The sequence below is a fragment of the Solanum lycopersicum genome, chromosome 2 (genome assembly GCF_036512215.1).
Source record: "Solanum lycopersicum chromosome 2, SLM_r2.1".
In the NCBI taxonomy this organism is placed as follows: Eukaryota; Viridiplantae; Streptophyta; class Magnoliopsida; order Solanales; family Solanaceae; genus Solanum; species Solanum lycopersicum.
In genome coordinates this window covers 52,883,978-52,907,519 of record NC_090801.1, presented here as the reverse complement: position 1 = coordinate 52,907,519, position 23,542 = coordinate 52,883,978, and the positions used below count along the sequence as shown (strand labels likewise).

At 29.4% G+C, this 23,542-nt stretch overlaps 2 protein-coding genes and 1 non-coding gene across 3 annotated transcripts; 1 reads left to right on the top strand and 2 right to left on the bottom strand.

Annotated features, from left to right (window-relative positions):
- The first annotated feature begins 1,161 nt into the window (after window positions 1-1,161).
- LOC101256550 (transmembrane ascorbate ferrireductase 2) lies at window positions 1,162-5,793 on the top strand. The gene is made up of 4 exons (XM_004233359.4): window positions 1,162-1,558; window positions 2,510-2,558; window positions 5,008-5,207; window positions 5,329-5,793. Exons 1-4 carry the CDS (start codon window positions 1,415-1,417, stop codon window positions 5,632-5,634), a joined length of 699 nt encoding a protein of 232 aa, XP_004233407.1. The 5' UTR covers window positions 1,162-1,414; the 3' UTR covers window positions 5,635-5,793.
- An 8,913-nt stretch (window positions 5,794-14,706) lies between these two features.
- On the bottom strand, window positions 14,707-15,391 carry LOC104645948 (small polypeptide DEVIL 4). Its single transcript, XM_010318838.4, has one exon. The coding sequence runs from the start codon at window positions 15,244-15,246 to the stop codon at window positions 15,094-15,096; it is 153 nt and encodes a 50-aa protein (XP_010317140.1). The 5' UTR covers window positions 15,247-15,391; the 3' UTR covers window positions 14,707-15,093.
- Window positions 15,392-19,445: 4,054 nt separating this feature from the next.
- On the bottom strand, window positions 19,446-19,517 carry TRNAD-GUC (transfer RNA aspartic acid (anticodon GUC)). The gene has a single exon. It is a non-coding gene; the product is annotated as a tRNA-Asp (tRNA).
- Between the last annotated feature and the right edge of the window lie 4,025 nt (window positions 19,518-23,542).

The following is a 23,542-nucleotide window of genomic DNA, read 5'->3' as shown; positions in this document are numbered from 1 at the left end:
TTAGATAAAATTTTAGCTCTGCTACTGTCATCTATGTTTTGGACCATAAATCCTGTTAAAATGTTATCTTTGTCATAGGTGCTGACATGACAGTCCGCCTAGGTAGTCCAACATGACAAAAATCTTCTCCTCTCAATGATGTTACTCTTCCTTGTTCATCTCCTACACAAAAGAGATAGGTGGGGGAAGTATCTTTATCATCTTAACTTTAGCTCGATCAACCTCTATACCCTTTGAAAAAAATTTTTAGTCAAAAATAGTTCTTTCATTATTCTTGTTAGAGTTATTGTTTGAACTTTGAAATTCCAATTTTGAAGTGCGCTGAATTTTGTTTATATAGTAATTGTGTGTTATCGAGTTCATTGTTTGAGTTTTGAGTTTTGTTGTCATCGAATTTGAGGTTGAACATTTAATTCTCAAAGTTAAAAAATATTGAAAAACTCTTGAAGTCCTTCTTTATGTGTTGAAACTCGAGAATAGCTACTCATTTGAATGTTAGTTGGTGGAAAATTCCTAGCTTTTGTTGAATTTTTGAAGAGATTTAATTGAGTGTTACTACAAATTGCTTGGATATTGCAATTGAGTGGAAATTGACATTTAAAAACTGATTTTTTAGTATGAGTCGAAATCCCAATAAAATATAAATTAATATATGAAAGAGTTCTAAAATTGTTTGAAAATCTAAAATCAATTTTGTGAATTATGATCCGAAAATTCAAACAATAAACTCGATCCTTCAATATGCAATCACAACTTCAAACAAACTTCAGCACACTTAAAAATTAAAATTTCAAAGTCCAAACAACAAACTCAAACAGAACAATGGAAGAATTATATTTGATTTCTTTTTGTGATAGCAATGAATAAGGAAAAACATCATTATTGAGAGAAATATATTTTGCCATGTTGAAATGCCCAGGTGGACTACCATGTCAGCTTCTATGACAAAGATAACGTTTTAAAGTTATTTATGATCCAAAACATAAACAACAAGGATCGTTTTGATTTCAAACATAATTTTAGGATATATATAAGTTATTTCAAATAGTTTGAAGATAATTTTAACCCATTTTCAAACAATGACCAAAAAAGAAAAAAGAAAACAAGATGGAAAATATTAAAAAAAATAAATAAGATTAGTACACACCCTTGCCATAAAGCAATAATTCAATAGATTATTCAGCATTTCCCCAAACATTATTCAATTTGTACCAAAAAAAATAAAAAAGATTTTGTGGAGCTGACGTGGGGACCTATCTCCCTGTGAAAGTCAAAAGATCGTAATTGTGAATTTTAATCAAGAAGAGATCTAAAACCTAAAACCCTAGCTCTGCCAATTCGACGATCATCACATTATTGAACAACCTGCAGATTTCTCATTATTGAGGAGGCTACTAATTCTGAGGATTTATCAATGGCGGTGCCAGTGGTAAGGTTTCCGATTTTCTTATTGGTGAGAGTAATCGGAATTGCGGTGGCAGCGTTGGTGTTGATTTGGAATGTCCATTACAGAGGAGGTTTAGCACTCATCTCTGACAACAAAGCTCTCATCTTTAACGTAAGCTTCCTTCAATTTTCCTGTTTCGACTAATTTTGTTTACCCGCACTGTGACTGTGTTAGCACTATAAAATGAGCAATAATGGACGACTTAAGATATTGATTAGCAGTAGAAAATAACAAACACATATCATGCACTTATTGTTTTGGTGCAAAGGTGAGGTTTCTGTCTTAGTGCAGTGCTCTCTCCAGATATAGTCGAAACTAGAAATATTATAGATAAGTGTATTGTAGTGGTATGGAACACCCATGGACTTCAAGAACCCGGATCCCTCTATGGTTTAGCATGGATATCGGATTTCCCTTTTCGGTTTCCTGTCCGTACGACAAATTTATTGGGTATTGGATGAATTGGCCTGAATAGAACAGACTGTTGATAGTGTGGATTCATATGGTTGATCCCGTCTTGTTTGGGATTGAGGGTGTATTTGATGGATTTGATCAGTTATCACACAGCTCAAAAGTATTGGATTATGGCTACAAAGTGATTATTGTGATGACGTTCATTTGAATTTCCATATTGGGATCAAGGTTTCTTTATATACTTGGTTCTTCGTTGGGGAAACTGCTATATCGTGAGCGGTTCTCTTGTCTTTACCGATATTGCAGAACATTTTTCCTTAAAAGGTACTGGGCAGCAAATGATGCTTTAGTCATAGCTCTTGTACAGTTGTAGTTGTACCTATTGCTGCTTCTCCCAGTTGGTGAACTTGATGTGCGTCATATTTGAGGAAGAGACTTAGGTGACTTGTTTCATGTAGGATATGCCTAACAAGAAAGTTCAATCTCGTCACTTCTAATTTTTGCATTTTCTACCACAAATAACACATCTGCCTACTAACAAAAGTCGAGATCTATTTCTTGATTTTTACTGTGATTCAAGTTTCAGAGACTTTTGGAGACTGAAACAAACTCTTATCTTATTTGTGCTTTCCATGTTGTCTCATGCAGGTTCATCCTGTTTTAATGGTTATCGGCCTTGTCCTTCTAAATGGTGAAGGTAAATATTAAGACTATAAGTCAAACTACCTTATTAAGAAACAGATTAAGACTATCAGTCACACTAATTTTAATCATTGTAGTTGAGTGTTCTTAAAAGCTATATGCTATATATAAGGAGAAGATAAAAATAGAGACTAAATGGCTCTCTACCATGCCACTTTTTTCGCTATATAGCTAAAAAAAAACTTATGCATAATGACTCATTTCAGAGAGCTACTTTGTCACAAGTCATTGATAGAATTCTCATGTATTATTGTTTCATCCATATATTGCTAGATGAATGTAAATGATTTTCTGTTTTCTCCTTAGCTTTGTGAGCATGAAAGGCCACGAAAAAAGAATTTAAAAGTGAGAAATGTAATTGTAATTGTTAAATAAACTTTCACCCTTTAGATGAAAATGACAAAAGAAAAGAGAATATATCCATTACTTCCTTTCAACTACACCATCTCACACCATGGAAAATTATCTATACTTGTTTCTTTGATAATTTATATATATACTTATAAGTGTTGCCTAATTTGATTAAGAAAGAGGTGCAATGATGAGGTTATTAAATAATCTCCCAGGGGATGTTTTCTATTTACATTCCCGTGTTAATCTGATAATAACTGAGGAAACTCTCTCTATCCATTCTTAACTACTGAGGACTTCTCTTCTTTAGCAGAAAAAATTTAAAATAATATATATACACACACACACACACACACACACACTTAAAAGTAAGTAGACACCCAATAAATAAACAATACGATAGAAATATCATCACCAACTTGCTCTTTATTATTTGTAGTCTTTTTATTGTTACTATCGGTATTTCATTACATCGACTTCCTGGAGAATATTGTTCACCAACTTAACTCCTTCTGTGGCAATGATGGAGAAACATGGGGACTATGGCTGAAAAAAAAGATAGGTCATTTGGGGAATCTAGTGCACATGTTGGAAATCAACCCTAGAAGAGATGTGTTTGAGGCATTGATTCATCTGTGGGATTATAAGAATAATGTGTTTCGTTTCTCGGATTATGAACTGGCCCCAACTCTGGAAGAAATTGCAGGCTTTATGGGGATGGGATCTAGTCTTCGGGACTCTGATCTCCATAAGAAAAGACCTATTATCTCTTAAAAGATTAACGGGAATAAGTTTCGGGACTATTTGAAAGTTAATAAAATGAAGAAATAGAGTTTGAGAAACAGATGGATTTCTCTGAATTTTCTGTTTAGAGGTATGGTCACAAATGAAAGGATTAGAAAGTATCATGGTCAACTTAGCAATATTGGGGATCCAGAAAAATGGAGAGTCCATAGGTGCTTTGCTTTCATGGTTGCATTTTTTAAGCTTATTGTTTTTCCAGAACAGGATGGACATATTGACATTCGTCTGGGTGTAGTAAGGGCGTTAACAACAATGGATAACCCCACCCTTATACCCATGATTCTTGGAGACATGTTTTGTGCATTGACACAGTGTAAAAGAGAGCTACCTACTTTGAAGGGTGTAATATATATATTACAAATGTTTTTCTTGGAACAATTCTATCATTAGACTTGCACCAAAGTTCGGTGTTGACTGGTTCAACTTTGTACCTAGTCGCAAAGGAAGGGTTGAGGAATGTGGTCTCCATTATCTGCGCACACAATGAACGGTGGTGAATGTGTTAAGAGGCTCAGGATGGTGTGCGAGAGAGATAGTGGATATATACAATCACACATTATCAATGCTGTAAAAAGCAACAAAGACCACATTAGGGAATGAACACAATATGTATCCAAGTAACTAGTAAAGTCAAATATTAATCAATAAACAAAGCTCGAATCCTAGTTAGGTTTCCTAGCGAAGTCGTCAGAGTTGTCACACCTTTTTTTGCACACATTAAAGCTTGAAGGGTTTTTGTAAGGTGGCTGGTGGTGGGGAGAAGAAGAGGAGGAGAAGGAAGAAGACGGAGAATAATGGAGGTCAAAATATGATTTTTGAGATGTTTTCTACTTGACAGAGATGTCAAACGAGGGTCATTGGTCAAAAGAGGATAGAGGGATGATATTGATTTCTACCCATTTAACCAAAGCTACGTAGTTTTGAGCGACAATTTACTAGATCGGGTTGCGTTTGATTGGGTTGATGGACTTGGATCCAAATTGGCCCAATTAAACTATAATTGAGTCCTTTTGGCACTTTTTAAATTTAATATATATAAAAATATTCAAAAATGCATAAATAAGAAAAGCAAAACTAAACTAAAATAAAAGGGTAAACTAAAAAATGTGCAAATAGGAGAAAAATTATACCTTTTTGGGAGTAATTAAAAGCGTCAAAAATAAGGTGTTCACATAAAGTTGAGTTACATTTTCAGTTCTTGCATCCTAATCAGAATAATTCAGCATAGCTTCTGTATCTCTTGTGTCATGGATTATGTTAATCTCCAAATTTGGTGTGGATTGCTCCAGCGATGCTGGCGTACAAGACAGTCTCAGGAACAAAGAGCTTCCGGAAATCAGTTCATCTTGTCCTGCAGTTCTTGGCTTTCTTTTTGAGTCTAATTGGTCTATGGGCTGCTTGGAAGTTTCATAATGACAAAGGAATCGACAACTTTTACAGTCTTCACTCATGGTTGGGCTTATTTTGCCTTTTTCTATTTGGCGTCCAGGTACTTCTCTTTAATGCTCCTATGCTACTCTCTTGTTGTATCGTTTTTCCTGTTCTTTTGCCGTGTCCTTATTACTATATGTCATAGTGCATAATTTGTTTTTTCAATAACTTGTGGACAGTGGGCTGTCGGTTTTGCAACTTTCTGGTATCCAGGCGGTTCAAGGAACAGCAGAGCGACTCTTCTACCATGGCATGTCTTTTTTGGCATCTACATATACGCCCTTGCTATTGCTACCTGTGCTACTGGCTTCTTAGAGAAAGCTACATTCCTTCAAGCAAGCCACATAATCTCACGCTACTCCACCGAGGCATTGCTAGTGAACTGTTTGGGTGTCTTGACTGTTGTTTTGGGTGGATTGGTTATTCTCGCTGTCGTCTCTCCTATGAATGGAAGAAGTGACATTATAAGAGGACCAGCAGAATAAACACTAGTTCTCGATGTGTATTTCAAACTTCAATTTTGAGATAAAGAGGTTATATCAAACTTCATGTATGGAAGGGTTTAATTTTATTTGATAAAAAAGAGAGATGTAAGAAAATGTTTATTAAACTCAAAATATATGATCAAGTAACGTTATGGAGTAGTGCATTTTCTCAAGTTGATGAATATTTATTCTCTTAACATATATCATATATGAAAATTCTTCTACACATCAAAGTGGGGATTTGTGAAAAAACTGAGGCTGTAAAAAAATGTATCCATGATATGTTTATACCAAATCAATAGATGCATGTCATATATTTTTACAATTTCATCGAGCGTCGAACATTATTTTGTTGATTTCATATAATTTTTTTTTATAAAAATAACAATATGATTGGTTAGTTACCTTTTTGAGATAGATTTCAGAAACTACCCTGAGAAGCCTCAAATTTGCACTCTCATGGCAACATAATTATTAATAATAGAAATCCTAAAACCTTACAAAACCATAATAAATTGAAATTATATTCCAAAATGTATGTAAGAAACTGAGAGGTGTAAAGTGACATTATAAACTTTTCAAAATTCTCTATCCTATGAATATCATAATTGTAATCCTCAAACTGATGAAACATCTCCCTTTGATACAGCTTGCCAGCTAGTTAGCATATTGAGGATACAAAATTATTCAATTATTAGTACACAATCATTATCAAAAAACTATGTAGTATACAATTGAATAATTTTCAGCATCTTTTAACACCATGTTAAATCATGAATAGTAAGTTCGATTAAAAATTTAAATTTTTTGCATAATATATACATATGCTCTTCAATTTTGTATTATTTCACATTTATCTCATCCAACTTTGAATATGCACGAGTAAACATTCAAATTTATATAAAATTAAATAAGTACACACAAATCATAAAATACGTAAAATACTATATCAAATATAAATATAAATTATTATGTATGATGCCACGTAAAATATGTGCGTCTATGTACAATTTTATATTTCTCTGAAAATGAAATTGAAAGTCAGGTTTGTACAGATAAGATTTTTCTGTGATACGCCAATGTTGATTGTTGTCCCCAGCCTAATTGATGAAAGCTGTCCAATCCAAGTGCAACTGCGACACGTTTTTCTTTTTAATTCGTTCTAAAGAAAAGTCATCTTTAAATAGTTTAAAGAAAAATTTATTCATATAAATATCTAAAATTTATTTTAGATCATAAATTTTAAATTTATATTATTATTATTGTAACTTTATGCTAAGCTAACAATATCTTATAACTCGAGACAGAAGGATTATTTAATTTATTTGATCACTGCCAGTTGTCATTAATCCATTGTAAGGTGCAAACCCTACTGCCCACTGCCAAAATAGAATCAATTTCTCTTAGCTCCCTCCAATAATTTCTCAAATCTGCTCAGCATTTTGTATTGGATTTTTTAACTAATAAACACTGATAACTTTACCAATTATCATTTAAAATATGTTACTATGATCAATTGCTTCTCTTACTTCTCAAATTATTCCGAGTGAGTCAGTTTGAATTGACTTATTTTAAATTTTTTTTATAGTATTTGATTGAAAGAAGAAAAAGAGAAGCAAAAAGGGCAAAGATGTTTAAGAAGAAAAGGGTATTATTCTAAAATTTTCCACTATTTATGTGTAACATGATTAAAAAGGGATACGGGTCATTCGGCCCGTACAACCATGGCCCGGCCCTAAAACTAACAAGGTTTAGATGATTAACGAAAATTCCTTTATTTTTTATATATTATGATTTGAATATAATTTCATTTAAAATAGGTTTTTGAAAAAATAGACTTACGCTAGAAATCGTAATCATGTTTCTTAGGATAATTTGTGATGATTTGTCAGAATTTCTAATAGAAAACCATTCATATGAAGTGTGCATGATTGTAGGTAGGAATGTGGGGGCCTTCAACCCTTTGTAGTTACGGGCCCAAAGGTAACAAGGCTTAGATGATTTTTCAAATAGAATTTTATATGTCTATCGTCTAACGAGTTTAAAAAGATAAATATCATATTAGAATTTGAAAGAATGCTCCTAAAAGTATATGGATAACTTATGGCATTCATAAAAAGTTTTAATCGAAATCTTGCCGATCAACGTAAGTGTTTCTATTTGATAATACATAATAGTCAAGATTTTTTAACAATATTTGTCGTTTTCTCACACATACAATTTCGGAGTAAAAAAAAAAACGATCATGTATTATGTTAAAGATTGAGTCAAAATTGCCCCTTAAGTTTATTCTTAAATAATCTTAATTCTTTAAATTTGTTTGATTTTGATCATATATTTCACAAACTCTGCTTATAAGACTTGGCGCACTATGTGAAAAATAATTTCAATCAAAATTTACTTCACAGACTAAAAATAGACTAGAAATAGTAGAAACTAGAGATACATTCTATAATTGCATTGTATATAAATAGAAAATATCATCAAATATTGCACCTCTAAGTGTGAGTTTCTATTGCATTTCATTTTGTCCCCATTCTCATTAAATTCAACAAGTTGAGTTTATTAAATAGTTAATTGTGATTAAGTAATGCTTAATTATGACAAATTCAAAGAATTGGAACTTCTTCAAGAGGTATACTCAAAACTTAGTATTGATTCACTTTTTTTAATTTATTTATTCTTCATTCATTATTTAATATTCAAATAAAAATTTGACTATTTTAAATTTGCGTTGATCCTTACCATTTCACGCCAAACACCACACATGTGCGACATTTTTTTGTCAAAATTCTCACTTGCATGCATGTGTGGCAGTTTGATTTTGAGTCAAATTGCCATTCAATTTCACTATTCACAATAAAGAAAAGCAATTCAATAATTTCCCCCCTTTTTTTTGGTTGCTAATTTGAGTTATTTATGATATTATCTTCTATCATATGTTTTTTATTTTTCATACTCAAAATGGAACAAACTTTTCTCACTTTCAAATTTTTCCTTTTATATCTCTCATAATCAATTATATATCTTTAGAAGAAGAAAAAAACTCTTAAATTTTTGAAAATTGAAATGTTTGACTTTTATAACTAGTTGTCTCGCATATGGTCAGATATACATGACTTTGATTAGTTTGGATTTCTTAACTATCAAATTCAATTATTTTTGTGAAATTTTTAAATTTATAAATAAAGTCAAGTTATTAAAATTCAGATTTTTTCTGATTAGTTTGGATTTTTCAAATATCAAACCAAATCGTTTGTGTCAAATTTTTAAATTTTTTAATCAAACCAAATTATTTTTCGAATTTTTGAATTTTCTCGGTAAAGTATTCATACAAATATTGTATTAACTTGTGCTCCAAGTATTTCTTTAGTCCAACCAAAATACAACTATCTAAGTTGTTTCTTAAGAAAATATATAAATGTGAGATGAATGATGACACTATAATATTCAAATAGAAAATAATAATGAAGTCCTACAAAATAAATATTGCAAATTGATAAGTCATAAGAAAGTGATCATAATTTAGAAGTACTAAATCATGCCAAATAAGTCGAATAAATATTAATTACATAATTAAACATTAAAGAAAAATTTAAATAGGCTATGTATTTTAAATGTCTATATCAATGTAAAACCAAAGAACAATTATCCAACATTATTGTCATTCTTAGTGTTGAATCAATTTATTTTGTTAGCATATGTATTTATTTGATTTTGACTTGAGATTTATTATAGTTACTAATATTTATAGACTATAACCTTTATTGAACTATTCTAAATTCTAAATTAAAAAAAAAAAAACTTGAAACGATATATTAAAAAATAAAAATTATGAAAACATATAAGTAAGGTTTAGAAATTTCATCAAAGTAAATATTTTTATGTATAAATAAACTTTAAAAATTATATACATAATGTTGGATTATTTTGGTCTCAGGTTAACTATTTTAGTGAAAATCAAATCAACCCAATTATAGTCAGATTTTTTTTTTCAATATCAAAAACCAAGTCAAACTAATCAAAATATAGTAAAAAAAAATTCAATTTGACTTAATAATTTAATTCGATTTCAGTTCAATTTTGTACACCCTTACCACACATTCCAATATTAGATGATTATTTATCTTTTTACATGGACAATTTTCACTTTTTAAGTTAGTTTTATATGTATTTTTTATCGACTTCACGTCTTATATTACCGTATAAAATAACGAATTAAATTCTAATTCTTGAATATAAGAAAAAAAATCTGGTGTTCATCTTAAATAAAATGAAAATAAGGAAGACAAGGACTTGACAATGGTCTTTTTATATAGATGCTTTAATTTAATTTTTTGTTGGTAAGTGGCGACAGTAGTAAATTGACCCACGCAAAAGGAAAACGTAAAGAATGAAATTATTAATTTTATGAAAAGAGAGTTGAAAGGAATATGACCATATGGTTGATTAATGCTTCACCATTTATTTAACGTGGTACCATTTGACTTGATATTAATATTTAAGAATTTTTTTTTTTAAATTCATGATTTAAAATAATCTTAGATTTATGTGTGGCTGAAAATCAACTCATTAAACGTAAATATTTTTTTTTATACTTTAAATTATTTCTAATTATAATAAAATAATTTTTTTTTAAACGGTCAAAGTAAAAACGTTGCTACATAAAATAAAATAAAATAAGACTGAGGAAGATGTTGCTCTTTCTGGACGGCTAAATTATTGTGTAGATAGATACATTTGGAAATGACAAAGCTTTATTTATTGTTGACGCGTTTAGTGATGAATGTAAATTATTATTAGGATATTGAGGTGATGATACATTTTAAGCATTTCATGATATTAATCGAAAGCGAGTGAGAATGATCAATTCGATAAAAGATAAGATCAATAAATACTAGTTTACTGAAATTGCATTTCTGTGAGATTGTTAATAATCAAACATGTTTTGTTATCTTTATCACACGATAATTAAAAAGTCATTTCAAAATAATGTTTATTTCATCAATAATTTTAGAAAGAAAAAAAGTTGGAGAATTCGTGTGTTTATGAGCAATACGGTAGTGGGACACAGAAATATCGATGAATAATACAATAACATGAAAAAATTAGTTCTATCTCAATCTTTACAACATATATTTGAAAAAACTTATCTTAAAATTATCGAAAATAACTTAATATTTAACGCGTGAAATATAATTGAATAAAGTTTTGACCATTTTTTATTCAACTTAATTTCGATCTTTTCAAATTTAATCCATTCCGTCAATTCACCGCCGCTTGTACGAATGTATCGGTGATTTTCACTACTAATAAATAAAGAATTCAAAACAACAAGTGAATAACTTCTATTGTTACAAGTTATACAATTATAGCAAGTTAGTATTCTCTTTCTTCTTATTTCTTTTTGGGACCAAGACATATAAGGACACATTGATTTTGACCAATCTATGATAAAATAGAGTACAAATTACACGTGCAAAAGCCCACTTTAGATTCCATGACCACAGACAGTATATATATATATATATGATCCACTCTATACAAAATACCTTTACTGCACTATGTACCACGCTAAGATACTACTTACCAGACTTAATTCAACGCTATTAATAGTTCGTTCTAATTTATGTGATATTATTTTATTAATTTCAAACTTTACATTTACAAACATATTTTATAATCATAGGGATATCTAGGGCTTATAGTCTACTACTACAGAAAAATTAATCTAGATGCTTTTGGTATGCATTTAATCTTTCTCAAGCATGTATTTCAGTCAACATGATAGTATAAAGTGAAAATTGATAACAAATTAAATTTGATTTACTCACCTCTAGAGCTTAAATTGAGTAGGTTTGGACAAAAGAACAAGTACTATACAACAATTTAAAAAGGATATATAGGGACATTAATATATATCCAATATAAGTTTTAACACCAGTGTGAATGGTGTTATTCCTCTACTACTATATCAAAAATAATTTTAACTGGTAATTAATTTACGTTAATAGTTTAATTGTTGTAGAATAATACTATGCATTTTTAGCGACCACAAATATTCCAAAGCGACGTTGAATTTAATGGCTAATAACTAATGTCATTGAAGACTTTAACAATATACTCATTGCTGCTAAAAGTTATATTTGCCATAATGTGCAATAAACTAAGCACAGGATCGACTTGTTTTTAGTTGTGTTAATTTTCAGTAATTAAGTACAGAATCAACAACTTGATTTTTAGGTATATGGAGACTGCTTCAAGAATAACAACAACGGAACACTTGGTTTAATTTCCTGTAAAATTCGAAGAGTGTGGTGTATATGTTTATTTATATCTATTTTACTAAGATGGAAAGAATATTTTTAACGCACTCTCGACTTAAGTAAAATCTTTAAAAGCAAAATATGTAAAGTAATCAACAAAAAATATGGTAACGGCAACAATGAAAATAATGAGTAATGCTAAAATAAGTGGCAGGACTTTTCATAACCGATATCAACTTTTAAAATGGAAAAATAAATAAAATAATGTAAACGATAGTTTTTTTACAAAAATACAATCAAAACACAATTCATGTATATTATTATATTTTTTTCTAAAAACTAAATCAAAAAACATATTATAATTTTTTCGATGTTTTCTTTTATATGAAATTTATTTAAATTAATCTCCTTACTGTTATAATACGAAATATTTCTTGTACAACCAAAACACCAAATAATTACTAACCAAAAAAGTAAAAAAAATACATTAAAATTAAATATTTCATTATACAAACAAAGCACCAAATAATTGCTAAAATAAGGTTTAAAAAAAACATTAAAAATAGGCTCATCTCCATTACATTTTCTCTTTATTTTCTCAGATACACATTAAAACGAATGATATTTGTCTAATATAATTTTTAGAGATCAAGATTAAATTAACAAGTATCTTAACTATAATTAAAATATTAAATTTGGAAACCATTTTAATTATAGTATGCAATAGCAATCTTCTCACATATTTTGATACTCATTTATTTCAATTTATATAAATTTCATTGGTAAACGTCCGTACCCCTTCCCCTTCCTAAATCATTCCTTAAATGCGTATAAATAAGAAAAACGTTTTGTGATCATAAAATTTTAGAAAATTGATTTTAAAATTAGTCTGAAAATTAAATTAAATAACATATGATGAAAGTAACACTTGGGAGTGAAATAATAGTTCTAATTTTCAATTGCATATCAAAAGTAAACTCGAGTGTTGAAATTATCTGTGATGGTATTTATATTCATTCTCTTCCATTTAATTTAATTTACCTAAGATGGAGAACATATGAAAGAGAGAGAAAAAAAGGGGGAAACGTACCGTGATAGTAGTAATATAAATTTGATGCAATTTAATAATTAGATTTCTTGAACATATCAACAAAATTTGAATTTGTTTTATGAATGCCAAAATTTACAAATTGAAATTAATGAGTATCAAAATATGTGCGGAGATTGATATTGCATATTATCAATTTAATATTTTAATCATAGTTAGGATGGTTGTTAAATTAATCTAATCTTGAATTTAAAAATTATATTCAACAAGTGTCACTCATCTAAATATGTACTTTGAGAAAATAGAGAGAAATTGTAATGAAGAGGAATCGGATCTTATATCTTCTCATCTAAACTCATGCATGTTCTTGATAAGTTGCATGTATTGTGCTATGTCTATCTAATCTCCTCTCCCTCAGATCTTTTCGATCTTACGTACATTTTTTCTTATAACCACTGTAGTCAACCTCTTCGTTAAAATATCTATACATTTTTTCTTCACATTTCAACGTCGCCTTCCTCGCATGAAGTTAGGCCACTCCCACACCTTAACGAGAACACTAATTACTGACTATTCTCTTGATAGGATAAAAGTTAATTAGCACTCAACATTGGTGTTATATTTAACTAGTACTTAATATATTTGGGAAACCAAGAAACTAATTAAATAGATGAGATAAGATATGTTGGAGCCTAAGGCAATCTATGTTATATATTATTTGTTAAAAAATTAGATGGAATGGCAATAATAATATTTTTTTACTTAGACAAGCATGAAGGTATTTTGCCATAAGCATAGTTTGATAATTGATTTTAAGGGAAATATGAAGTCCAATAAGAAAGACAAAAAATATATAGTAGCTAGCCAGGACATTTTGGTGTCATTTCACTTGGGAACAAACGCACATGCATCCTCCAATAATTCTTATCCTTTTTTCACACACAAGTCCAACCATACCGTGTAGAATATAATTTGTAGCTACCAAAAATAATATCCATCATTAACTAATATTCAATAATATATTACAACTTATTATCTCCCCTTTTTCTTTATACTTCTTTTCATTTTTAAAACCATCAACAAAAGATCCATATATATGCCTCTATTTGTAATATTTTACATAGTAACTTTCTCAATAAATCATTAGTGTTTACGCTATCAGAAAAATGTGAATTATATAGAGATTTTCTTGGAATTAGTATAGAAATTTGTAGGAAAATAAGTTTAATGCGAATTTTCATACTAATTCTCAGAAAAATCTCCATGTAATTCACAGTTTTCTTATAGTGTTTGCTTAAAAGAGTATGGCTAGATATCATTTGAATTATTCTAATATAATAATATAATTCTAATTGTAAGCTTATCATGTTTGACTCTTAGATTGAGAATTTGTCTCTCCCGGACATATCTAACAATAATAAAAACAGTTCTAAGTGGTAATAAATATACACATTAATAAAGAGTATTAAAATTTTTATCAATATTAGTTAATTGTCATTTTATTCAATATCGCTATAGTCTTTAGAGACATTTATAAAAAGTATTAATTGTCTCTAAAAATGTATTTAGCCATAATTAAACTATTCTCATTAATTAATTTTTGATGTATTCGAAAGAAGATGATAAGGGAAAGCAAAAGACAATTAATAACTATTTTCCCTTTAGCAAAATTGAATGAACACTCATGAATTTTGTTGTGGTAAGACCAATTCAAAGAAAAACGATTGTAGTACGTAGATGATTAACTCCATATGAAAATATTGGAACTAAATATAACATTTAAGGTAATTAAATATTTCTCTTTTCTATTTACAATTGGGAAAAATAAAGTTTAAACACCCTTGAAGGTCTATAGAATTTGGAATCGATAGAACTCTTTGTCTTGCTTCCGATAGACCTTACAGTGTTTCCTTGTTATCTGTTATATTTTCTTCATTGTCTCTTACTTGGATTTATCGCACTTGAGCCAAGGGTATTTAGGAAACATCTTCTCTATCTTCTCGAGAGAGTAGTGGTGAGTTTTGCGTACCTTCTACCCTCCCACTCTTTGTCATTCTGTTTAATATTGGATTGAATTGGACTCTGGGCCTGGGCCTTTTGCTAGACTTTTCATCATTGTGGCTCAATAACTTACACTTGGGATGATCAATCATGCCAACAAAGAAGCATGACTACACATCTTCTCATTATGTAAAGCCTCCCTCTTTGTTCCTTAAGAAATTTTCCAAGTCTTCTACTTGACATTTTCTTCTTTGAGTTCTCATCATGAGTTGAACCACCAACATTGTTCATCTTCATTTCTATTGCCAATTTAATTCTTTCAAATCAAGATGAAAGTTTTTTTGTGTGTGTGTGAGACTGAGCAAAGTAGTAGTAGAAGAATTGATGAAGTTGGATTTGAAGTGGGAAAAGGAGATGGTATTTTCTTAAATAGAGGATGGATGAGTAATGTGTGTGTGGTCCAAAGCATGCAATATTTAACAAAAAGAAAGGACATTACCAAGAAACAAGGTCCCCCCCCCAAACCCCCCCCCCCCCCACACCCCAATACACTTGGAATCTAACCTCTGCCCATCTCTAGTCTCTACCTTCTCAATCACCTGCCACGTCACTCTTTTTTATGATTTTTTTTCATATCACTAGTGACTAAAGTGTTTGAAGTAATTTTTGCTAGGTTAGATTCGATCAAACTCAATAACTTTGTTTAAAATTTAGAAAGTTAAATTTTTTGATCATCTCTCCATGTATAAGTAACAAGTGTTTCTATTTGGTAAAGTTTAACACAAATTAGTGGGAAAAAAAATTGAATGACAACATAGTTAACTTTTTGGTAGATAGAGATATTCAGCTTAACTTATATCTCAAAAGTCTTATAACGCGTATAGAAATCTTGTACTAATCCGATATGGAATTCCGTTTCAATGTTCATAGATAATTTTTCCTTTTATGATTTTCATCCACCTTGTCAACTTGTTCGAGTGTGATCATCTCATCTAAAAGCTTAAGCTGTTAGAGAGACAATCACTTTTTAATTATATTCTCAAAACTCCCTCAAATTTGATTCCTTTTTCATGAGCCAAACATATAAAAATTCATTTGATATGAATGATAGTAGGATTCGATCTCACAACCTCTGCTTGTTTTGATACCATGTTAAAGTGAGCGGCTATCTCGTCTAAAAAATTAAGATATTGGTAGGAGTCTTTTCTGTGGACATCATCCACCGGGATAAGTGATGACTTGGTCGGCCATGTAAGCAGGCTTTCAATAATATAGTCATATATATCAGTACTATTTTCTTGGAAAAGCTTTGAGTTATATATAATTTAATAATTGCTGGAATTTAATTTCTTTTTTCTAGAAGCTTAGTAGGATATTTCCTTGAAGTTTCAATTTATTTTTGCTCATTTTAAATGCACAAATAAATGTACGTTAACTTTGTATTATTACACACATAGAATCTTAGGCTTAAATTCATATTAACCTGACAAGTCCCCCCTCTATTATGGCTTAATTTTCCCCTCCATCTATTATTAGTTAGCTAACAATATGTCACGAGTCAAAAATTATTCAAATTTAGCTTGTACTATATGGTCAATCATTAATTAAGAATCCAATATTAAGATAAACTGAGATTACGAGACAAACAGTAGACAAGATAGTCCCTAAATTACTATTAAATTCAACAAAGTTTAACTTAATTTAACAACATGTTTAGCGAGAACACGACAATCGTTTTACGTACCCTTTAATATTTTATGTCTATCGCGCACGCTTCTCAATAACTTTTTCCCTCAACAGCCACCACTATCAAAATTTACGATTTTTACATTATCAATATATATACGTATAATTTAACCTGACGTTTGAGCGATTTGGGTGGGTAATGGGTCCTTTTTTGTGTGTGTTTGTGGGGTCAATTTGGTAGTAATAATTTTAAAGTACGGAGCATAACACATTGACATAAGATGGCTGAAGAAAAAGAACCTAGAGAAAGAGGAGACAATGAAAATTAAATAACACTCATATGTTTAATAACTTTGAAGGTGTTTAGATATATAATATTATATAAAAAGACATTGTTGTACTGTGTAAAAGAGGACATGTTGGCACGTGATGTTCTCGTGACAGACATGGTACCCATCTTCTATTATTAAGACATATTTGTTTTCTTATATTATGACCCATGAAACTTCCTCCTTAGTCCTAATTATAAGGTTATATACATATCTTCCTAGGAGTAATCAAAATGAGATTATGAAGCAACAACAAAAGCAAATCTTTGTATTAATTGTTATTAATCATGGACAGCTTGCATTGGAAATGTACAATCCAGTGAATTTGAGTATGATTACTTATAATGGTGATATTAGGACTTGTAATTACACTATCCAAGTTCACTTAATCATATAGCTATGAGTATCAATTTGGGATTTGTTATGTCTCCAATCAAATCAAACATCATTAACCAAACCAGGAGTGAGGATCAAGTTTTAAGGTAGAAATAAGAAGAATAAATAAATTCAAACGGCTGACACAATAATTTAAAGTGTGAACTTTTAGTTAGAGGCGTACACATTTATAAACTCGAACAATAGTGGCGAATACAAGATTTTTACTATAGGGTACGAAAAATAAAAATATAGTATTTTTAAGAAGGGAACTTAGAACATTAATATAAATTTTCAACTCCTGAATACCTAGGTCAATCTCTAACGTTGTGGTTAGGAAATTTAAATTCTCTCTCTATATATATATATATGCATAAAAGAATAATTACCTTATATTGAGGTGAACGCTCTCGGCTGCCTCTAAATCTACCCGTGTCTATAAGGGTGTTTTACTGTTTGTTAGTGAAACATGTGGTATTCATAAGGGAGATCAGAGATCGATTTCACCAGAAAATACCTTTTCAGTCGAGCTCGTTTGACATGCTTAATGTGATTTACATCTTTTATGCGGTTTGTAATTTGTTATTCTTTCCGTCCTAATTTATGTGATACGTTAAAATTTTCAACCAGAGTTGTCTTTTTTTGGCTGAAATTTCTTTACAAGTTTTAAGTATTTTGAATTGTTAATTATTGTAATTTATAATACTTTTTACTATAAATACTATTTGAACAAAAATCCAAAGACTCAATGAAATCATCACTAAAATTCAGAAGCTTAACTATCAAAACTCTAACCATGCTATACGTAAATTGAGACAGAGAAATATCACACGAGAGATATTATTTATCCGATCCACATCCAAAAGAGTAACAAGAGCTTCCCAATATTAGGGTTCTAAGTTGGCTCACTTAATTAATGGACTATTAAGCTTATCAAATACTCGTAAATTTCATTTTATAATATTTGTATATTTATTCTCCTAGAAATTAACAGAATACTATAAAGTAAAGAATCGGGTCTTGGTCTCAATTAATTATTTTTTATATTTTAAGTGGTCCATAAACATTCACGGCTAGTTTGTATTTTATATTTTTAAGGACCAACATTAACTAGCTGCCAAGGCAAATTTGGGTAGAATTCTGACAATAATTGGCGGCCTTTGACTACAGATTGTACACAAAAAGAACACGTATACACTAAAAATAAATAAATAACAAAACATATATTTATTTAAGGGGAAAAAAATAGTGTTCCAACAAAGTTTCTCATATATTTGCTCGAAAAATAATACTACATTATTTCGAAACAAGTATATCATGTATGTAACAATTAACAAGACGAAATTTTCCCATGCTATTATTTATGGGGTCAAATAACCAAGTTCGAAGGTAAAAGTTTATATATGCATTGAATAAATCGTTGTTTTTGTAGTACACTTGGACCGGGCTACTAAAAGTGGGCTTGTGAAGAAAAGTTAAGGGCTTGACTCTAGGTGGTCCATAAAAATTCAGGGCTATATTTATTTATTTGTAATTTAAAACAGAGAACAAGGAGTAAATGCCAATTGGCAAAGGTAAATTTAGGTTAGATTTCTGAGAATTTTATGGCTTTGACTAAAAAAAAAAAATAGACAAGAAACACACGTATATATGGAAAAATAGATAACAAAAACACAAATCCTAGTGGAGGTCCCTGACAAGAGAGAGGACTCCCATGATTCGTCATTGTAAATGTCAGATATTGGAGATGATAGCACGTTTATGAATTCAAATGGGGTCGGAAAGTGTATAGTGTACACAGATTATATCTCTATTTCAGAGATATAGAGTTATTTTCGTGGACGCTCATAAAATATGTGTGGGAAATAAAAATATATTGAATAATAATGTTAACAAGATAAAATGATAATTAAACTATAAGAAACAATAGAATTAAAGTACAAGAAATTACATTAGTCGGATAGCGAGACAATGCACGGTGCAAGTAGCACATTTGAAAGAAAAGGTTACTTAATATGTAATACATATTTTGTAAACTAGATATAGCTCGAATACATTGAATATAAACAAAGAAAGCGGGATTGGATGAATAAAAAAAAAGGGACACGCCGCTGCCGGGGATCGAACCCGGGTCACCCGCGTGACAGGCGGGAATACTTACCACTATACTACAACGACTTGTTGTTTCAATGTTGCAATAACAGATAATTACTTTATATAAAAACAATATACAAAATATTGTAATCTAATTCTTGTAAGTTGGATTGAAGAGAGCTAGTACTTTTCCAGAAAGATGCATTTAAAAAATATCACAAAAAGTAGTTCAGAGTATTTACTTTTACAAGACAGAGGATACATTGTGTATATAATACTCTCTCGACTCGATTTATAAGATAATGCTAAATATATTACTTTTGATGCTAATTAATTTTTTTTTCTAATCAACATATGAATTAGATTCAAAATAATTATACAACATACGATTCACATTACAATTCAACAAAAGTCTTTTAGATAGTATTTACAAACGTTCAAAAGATATTTTTTTAAAAATCGAACTATATATTCGTCGTTTCAATGTCTAAAACTGTACAAGATTTTATAAAATTAATCTACAAAAAATTTGATATTGATAATGAAACTTCCATATATATAGTTGTTTACATCTCATCTTTCATCGTGCTGAATTGAAATCAGCAATTTATTACTTTCAAGCACTAAAACAAATTTAACTAAAGATAGAAAGCTTGTTTTTTTTTTAATTACAATACGTTTTTTGAGGTTACATTAACTAATAATGAAATGACTGTAAAAGATAAGATAAAAGAAGAGAGAAAATTAAGTAATTTTATTTTATATTTATCAATTTTCTCTCTATCTTTTTTTTCTTTTCTTTTTTCAGTTTTATAAAAATTCTACTTCTATGTTGGTGAAATGTTAGACCACTATTATATAGGAGCAATTTTGGTGCCTAAATTGTATAGTTAAATATTTTGTACCTAAGCATTATAATTTAAGCACCCAAAATACTCCTATACAATATTAATTTAATTTTTCACCAATATAGCAATAAAACTTTTGCAAAACAGATTTATAAAAAGGAAAAGAAAAATTGATAAATCACAATTTTGTTTTTTTAATTAGATTTAATTTCTTAAATTTCTCCACTATACAATTTAAGCACCCAAATTACTCCTCTACAATATTAATTTAATCTTTCACCAACATAGCAATGAAAATTTTACAAAACGGAATAAAATTTAAAAAAAGGAAAAGGAAAATTGGTAAATCATAATTTAGTTATTTAATTAGATTTAATTTCTTAAATTTCTCCATTTTTGTTATTTATCTTGCACAAATATCATAACCACTAGTTAATGTTTATCTCCCGTAATCTTAAAAGAATGTAACCAAAAACAACTTATTTATCTCCTCGTTTTAATTCAGCATAACGAAAGATGAAATGTAATTGGTATGTATCAATTTTTTCAATGAGTTCCAAATTTTTAGATTATTTTATAAAAAAAAATTATGTAGTTACAATCATTGTAACAACAAAAATATAGTCCTATATAAAAAGAACCGTTTTGATGTTTGAAAATAATATTTTTGAAAAAATTGTTGAATTTTTAAGTAGATCGATATCGTTAACATTGAAAAATATTGTATCTAAAAATCGATTTTGAATCTTAATATGTATGTTCATCTGTAGTAGTGTTATTTGTTTAATTGTTGTATAATCTTTATATGATGGTATTGTTCATATAACAAAAAAAAAAAAAGTAACGACAAATATAGAATGAATTTTATAAAATATTTTGATTAAAGCATGAAAAGTATTGATAATAAATTAATGGTTATTACATAGTGCATCTAATAGTTTAAATAATATATATATTAGAACGATCTTGTTAAATCAACACATGAACATTATGTAACTAGGTATCTTACACAAATGATTTGGTATTATTTTGGTTAGCTTGTTAATTAGTATTGTTTATTTATTCTGTGGTGCAAAAGTTTGTGTAAATCATATTAGATAATATTAAATTGTAGTGTAGACAAAATTGTGATCACATTAACTATACACACTTAGCTACCATATTCTCAATATTTCCCTATAAAAAATACAAAAATTCCTAATTTTCCAACAAAATCAAACACCAAAATATATAATTGTTCAAGAGCCCCCAAATCACGTTTTCCACTTCAAAATGTACTCCTCCAACTTCTCCCCATATTCATTTCAATTATCACTTTTTTCCCAATTTTAATTTCAAACGACTTTTCTCTACATTCAACCAATGTCACAGCTTTCAGTAGGCAAATTCTTTTTTAAAAATAGGGATGAATACATAAGTAGCTCATCAATCTATGGTTGAAACTTCAATCTCAGAGATATATTTATACTATATTAAGGTACTATTACCCTCTTAACTTATCTTTAAATAATTTCTACCCTTTTAGGCCTACGTGACACTAGTTCGAAAAAAATGTCAACATATGCTGGATCCACAAGATAGTGTCAAGTAGGACGAAAAGGGGTAGAAAATAAATTTAGGGGTAATAGGAATTTAGTATAGTATAAGTGTGTCTTTGTGATTTCGGACATAGATTGATGAGGTACTTGTGCATTATCCCTTAAAAATAAAGAAAATCACCAAGTTTTGCTTTAGATGATGCATGTACTCCTTTTTAGCTTTTGTCTTCTTTGAACTTTGATTTGTTATTGTTAGAGGATCTTGCAATCTTTTAGACCTATTTTCTGTTCAGTTTAAATCTTCATAATCAAACTGGGAAGAATGTGATAACTGAAATGAATTTGCAGAAAATTTTGTATTTTTTTTGAAAATGTATGAAAATATTGAGAATATGATAACTAAGTATGTGTACTCTAGTAATTTTTGTGAAGTAGCTATTAAAATGTTTGAATGGCAATGACAGAAATAAATTTAAAGTATTGGGTTAAGGCAATCGAGGAAAATAAAATAATTATTTTGGCAATTAGAGAAACATATATTAGAGGTTTTTGCATTGAGTGTAATGGAATATTTTGGTAACTTGTAAAGATAATCTTTTCTTATTTATATATTGTAACTTGTAAGCATTGTCCTAAATATTCACAGTTTTTTGACATCTTAGATACATTTGGTTTAAGTGGAGAAAGAAAAAAAAAGTGCAAAAAGAACTAACATGTCTCCTCTTTTTGAGTGTTTGGAGCATATCTTACTCAATAACACTTTCTATAGGCTTAAAATGTGAATTATGATTTGTAGGAATAGGTGACACAGGCCCTGGGCAATCGAATGTGTATAGGAGTAGAAAAAATAGGTAGAGACTTTGAGGGAGATGCCAAATTTTGTACCAACGGATAAATAACAAAAATCTCACCTTTAAGTTCTCTTGTTATCATTATTCCCTATTAGTTTTATATATTTTCAAAATTCCTCATTTTCACGCATCAGATTAGTGTATCAACGCATCAAATTAATGTATCTTGCGCATCAAATTAGTGTATCATGTATAAATTGTACAACATATTTGTGTATCATGTATAAAATGTAATGTATCTTACTTAACGATTTATATGTCTCGCGCATTAGATTAATGTATCAGCACTTATATTATTGTATCAGTTTGAGGGATTTTTGTAATTATAAACTTATAACGAACAAATGATAACTTTGCCATAAAAGTATATGATTTCTGTCCTTTGCCCAATTAAATATTCCTTGTAAATTACATTATGTAATTCAATTTGATACCATAATTACTTAATAAATTACTTAATATATATTCTCGAAAAACAATTAATTATTGTTACAATCAAAACAAAATATGAGTCTAAAAGATAAAATAAAATAACAAATTATTTTGTCACAAACAAATAAAATATGATTTTTTGGCGCATGATGATTTGAACATGTCATCTTGTTATGGCTCGCTCGACGAGCTGTATTGCAAGTAACTTTAGATCTTTTGAATTTAACATCAGCAAATCACTTTCAGGGTTTAAGTCTTCCTACAGTTCTTTTTTAACCAAGCGACATAAACTTAGACTCAGAAACATAACTTGATATATATCATGTACTCTGAGATGTTCAAACATGGATCACATATACATCTTTAAAATTCTTCGAGTTATTAAAAGAGAGCAATATCTGTTTTCTGACGTCTTCCATACCTAAGAACTGTCATTTAAT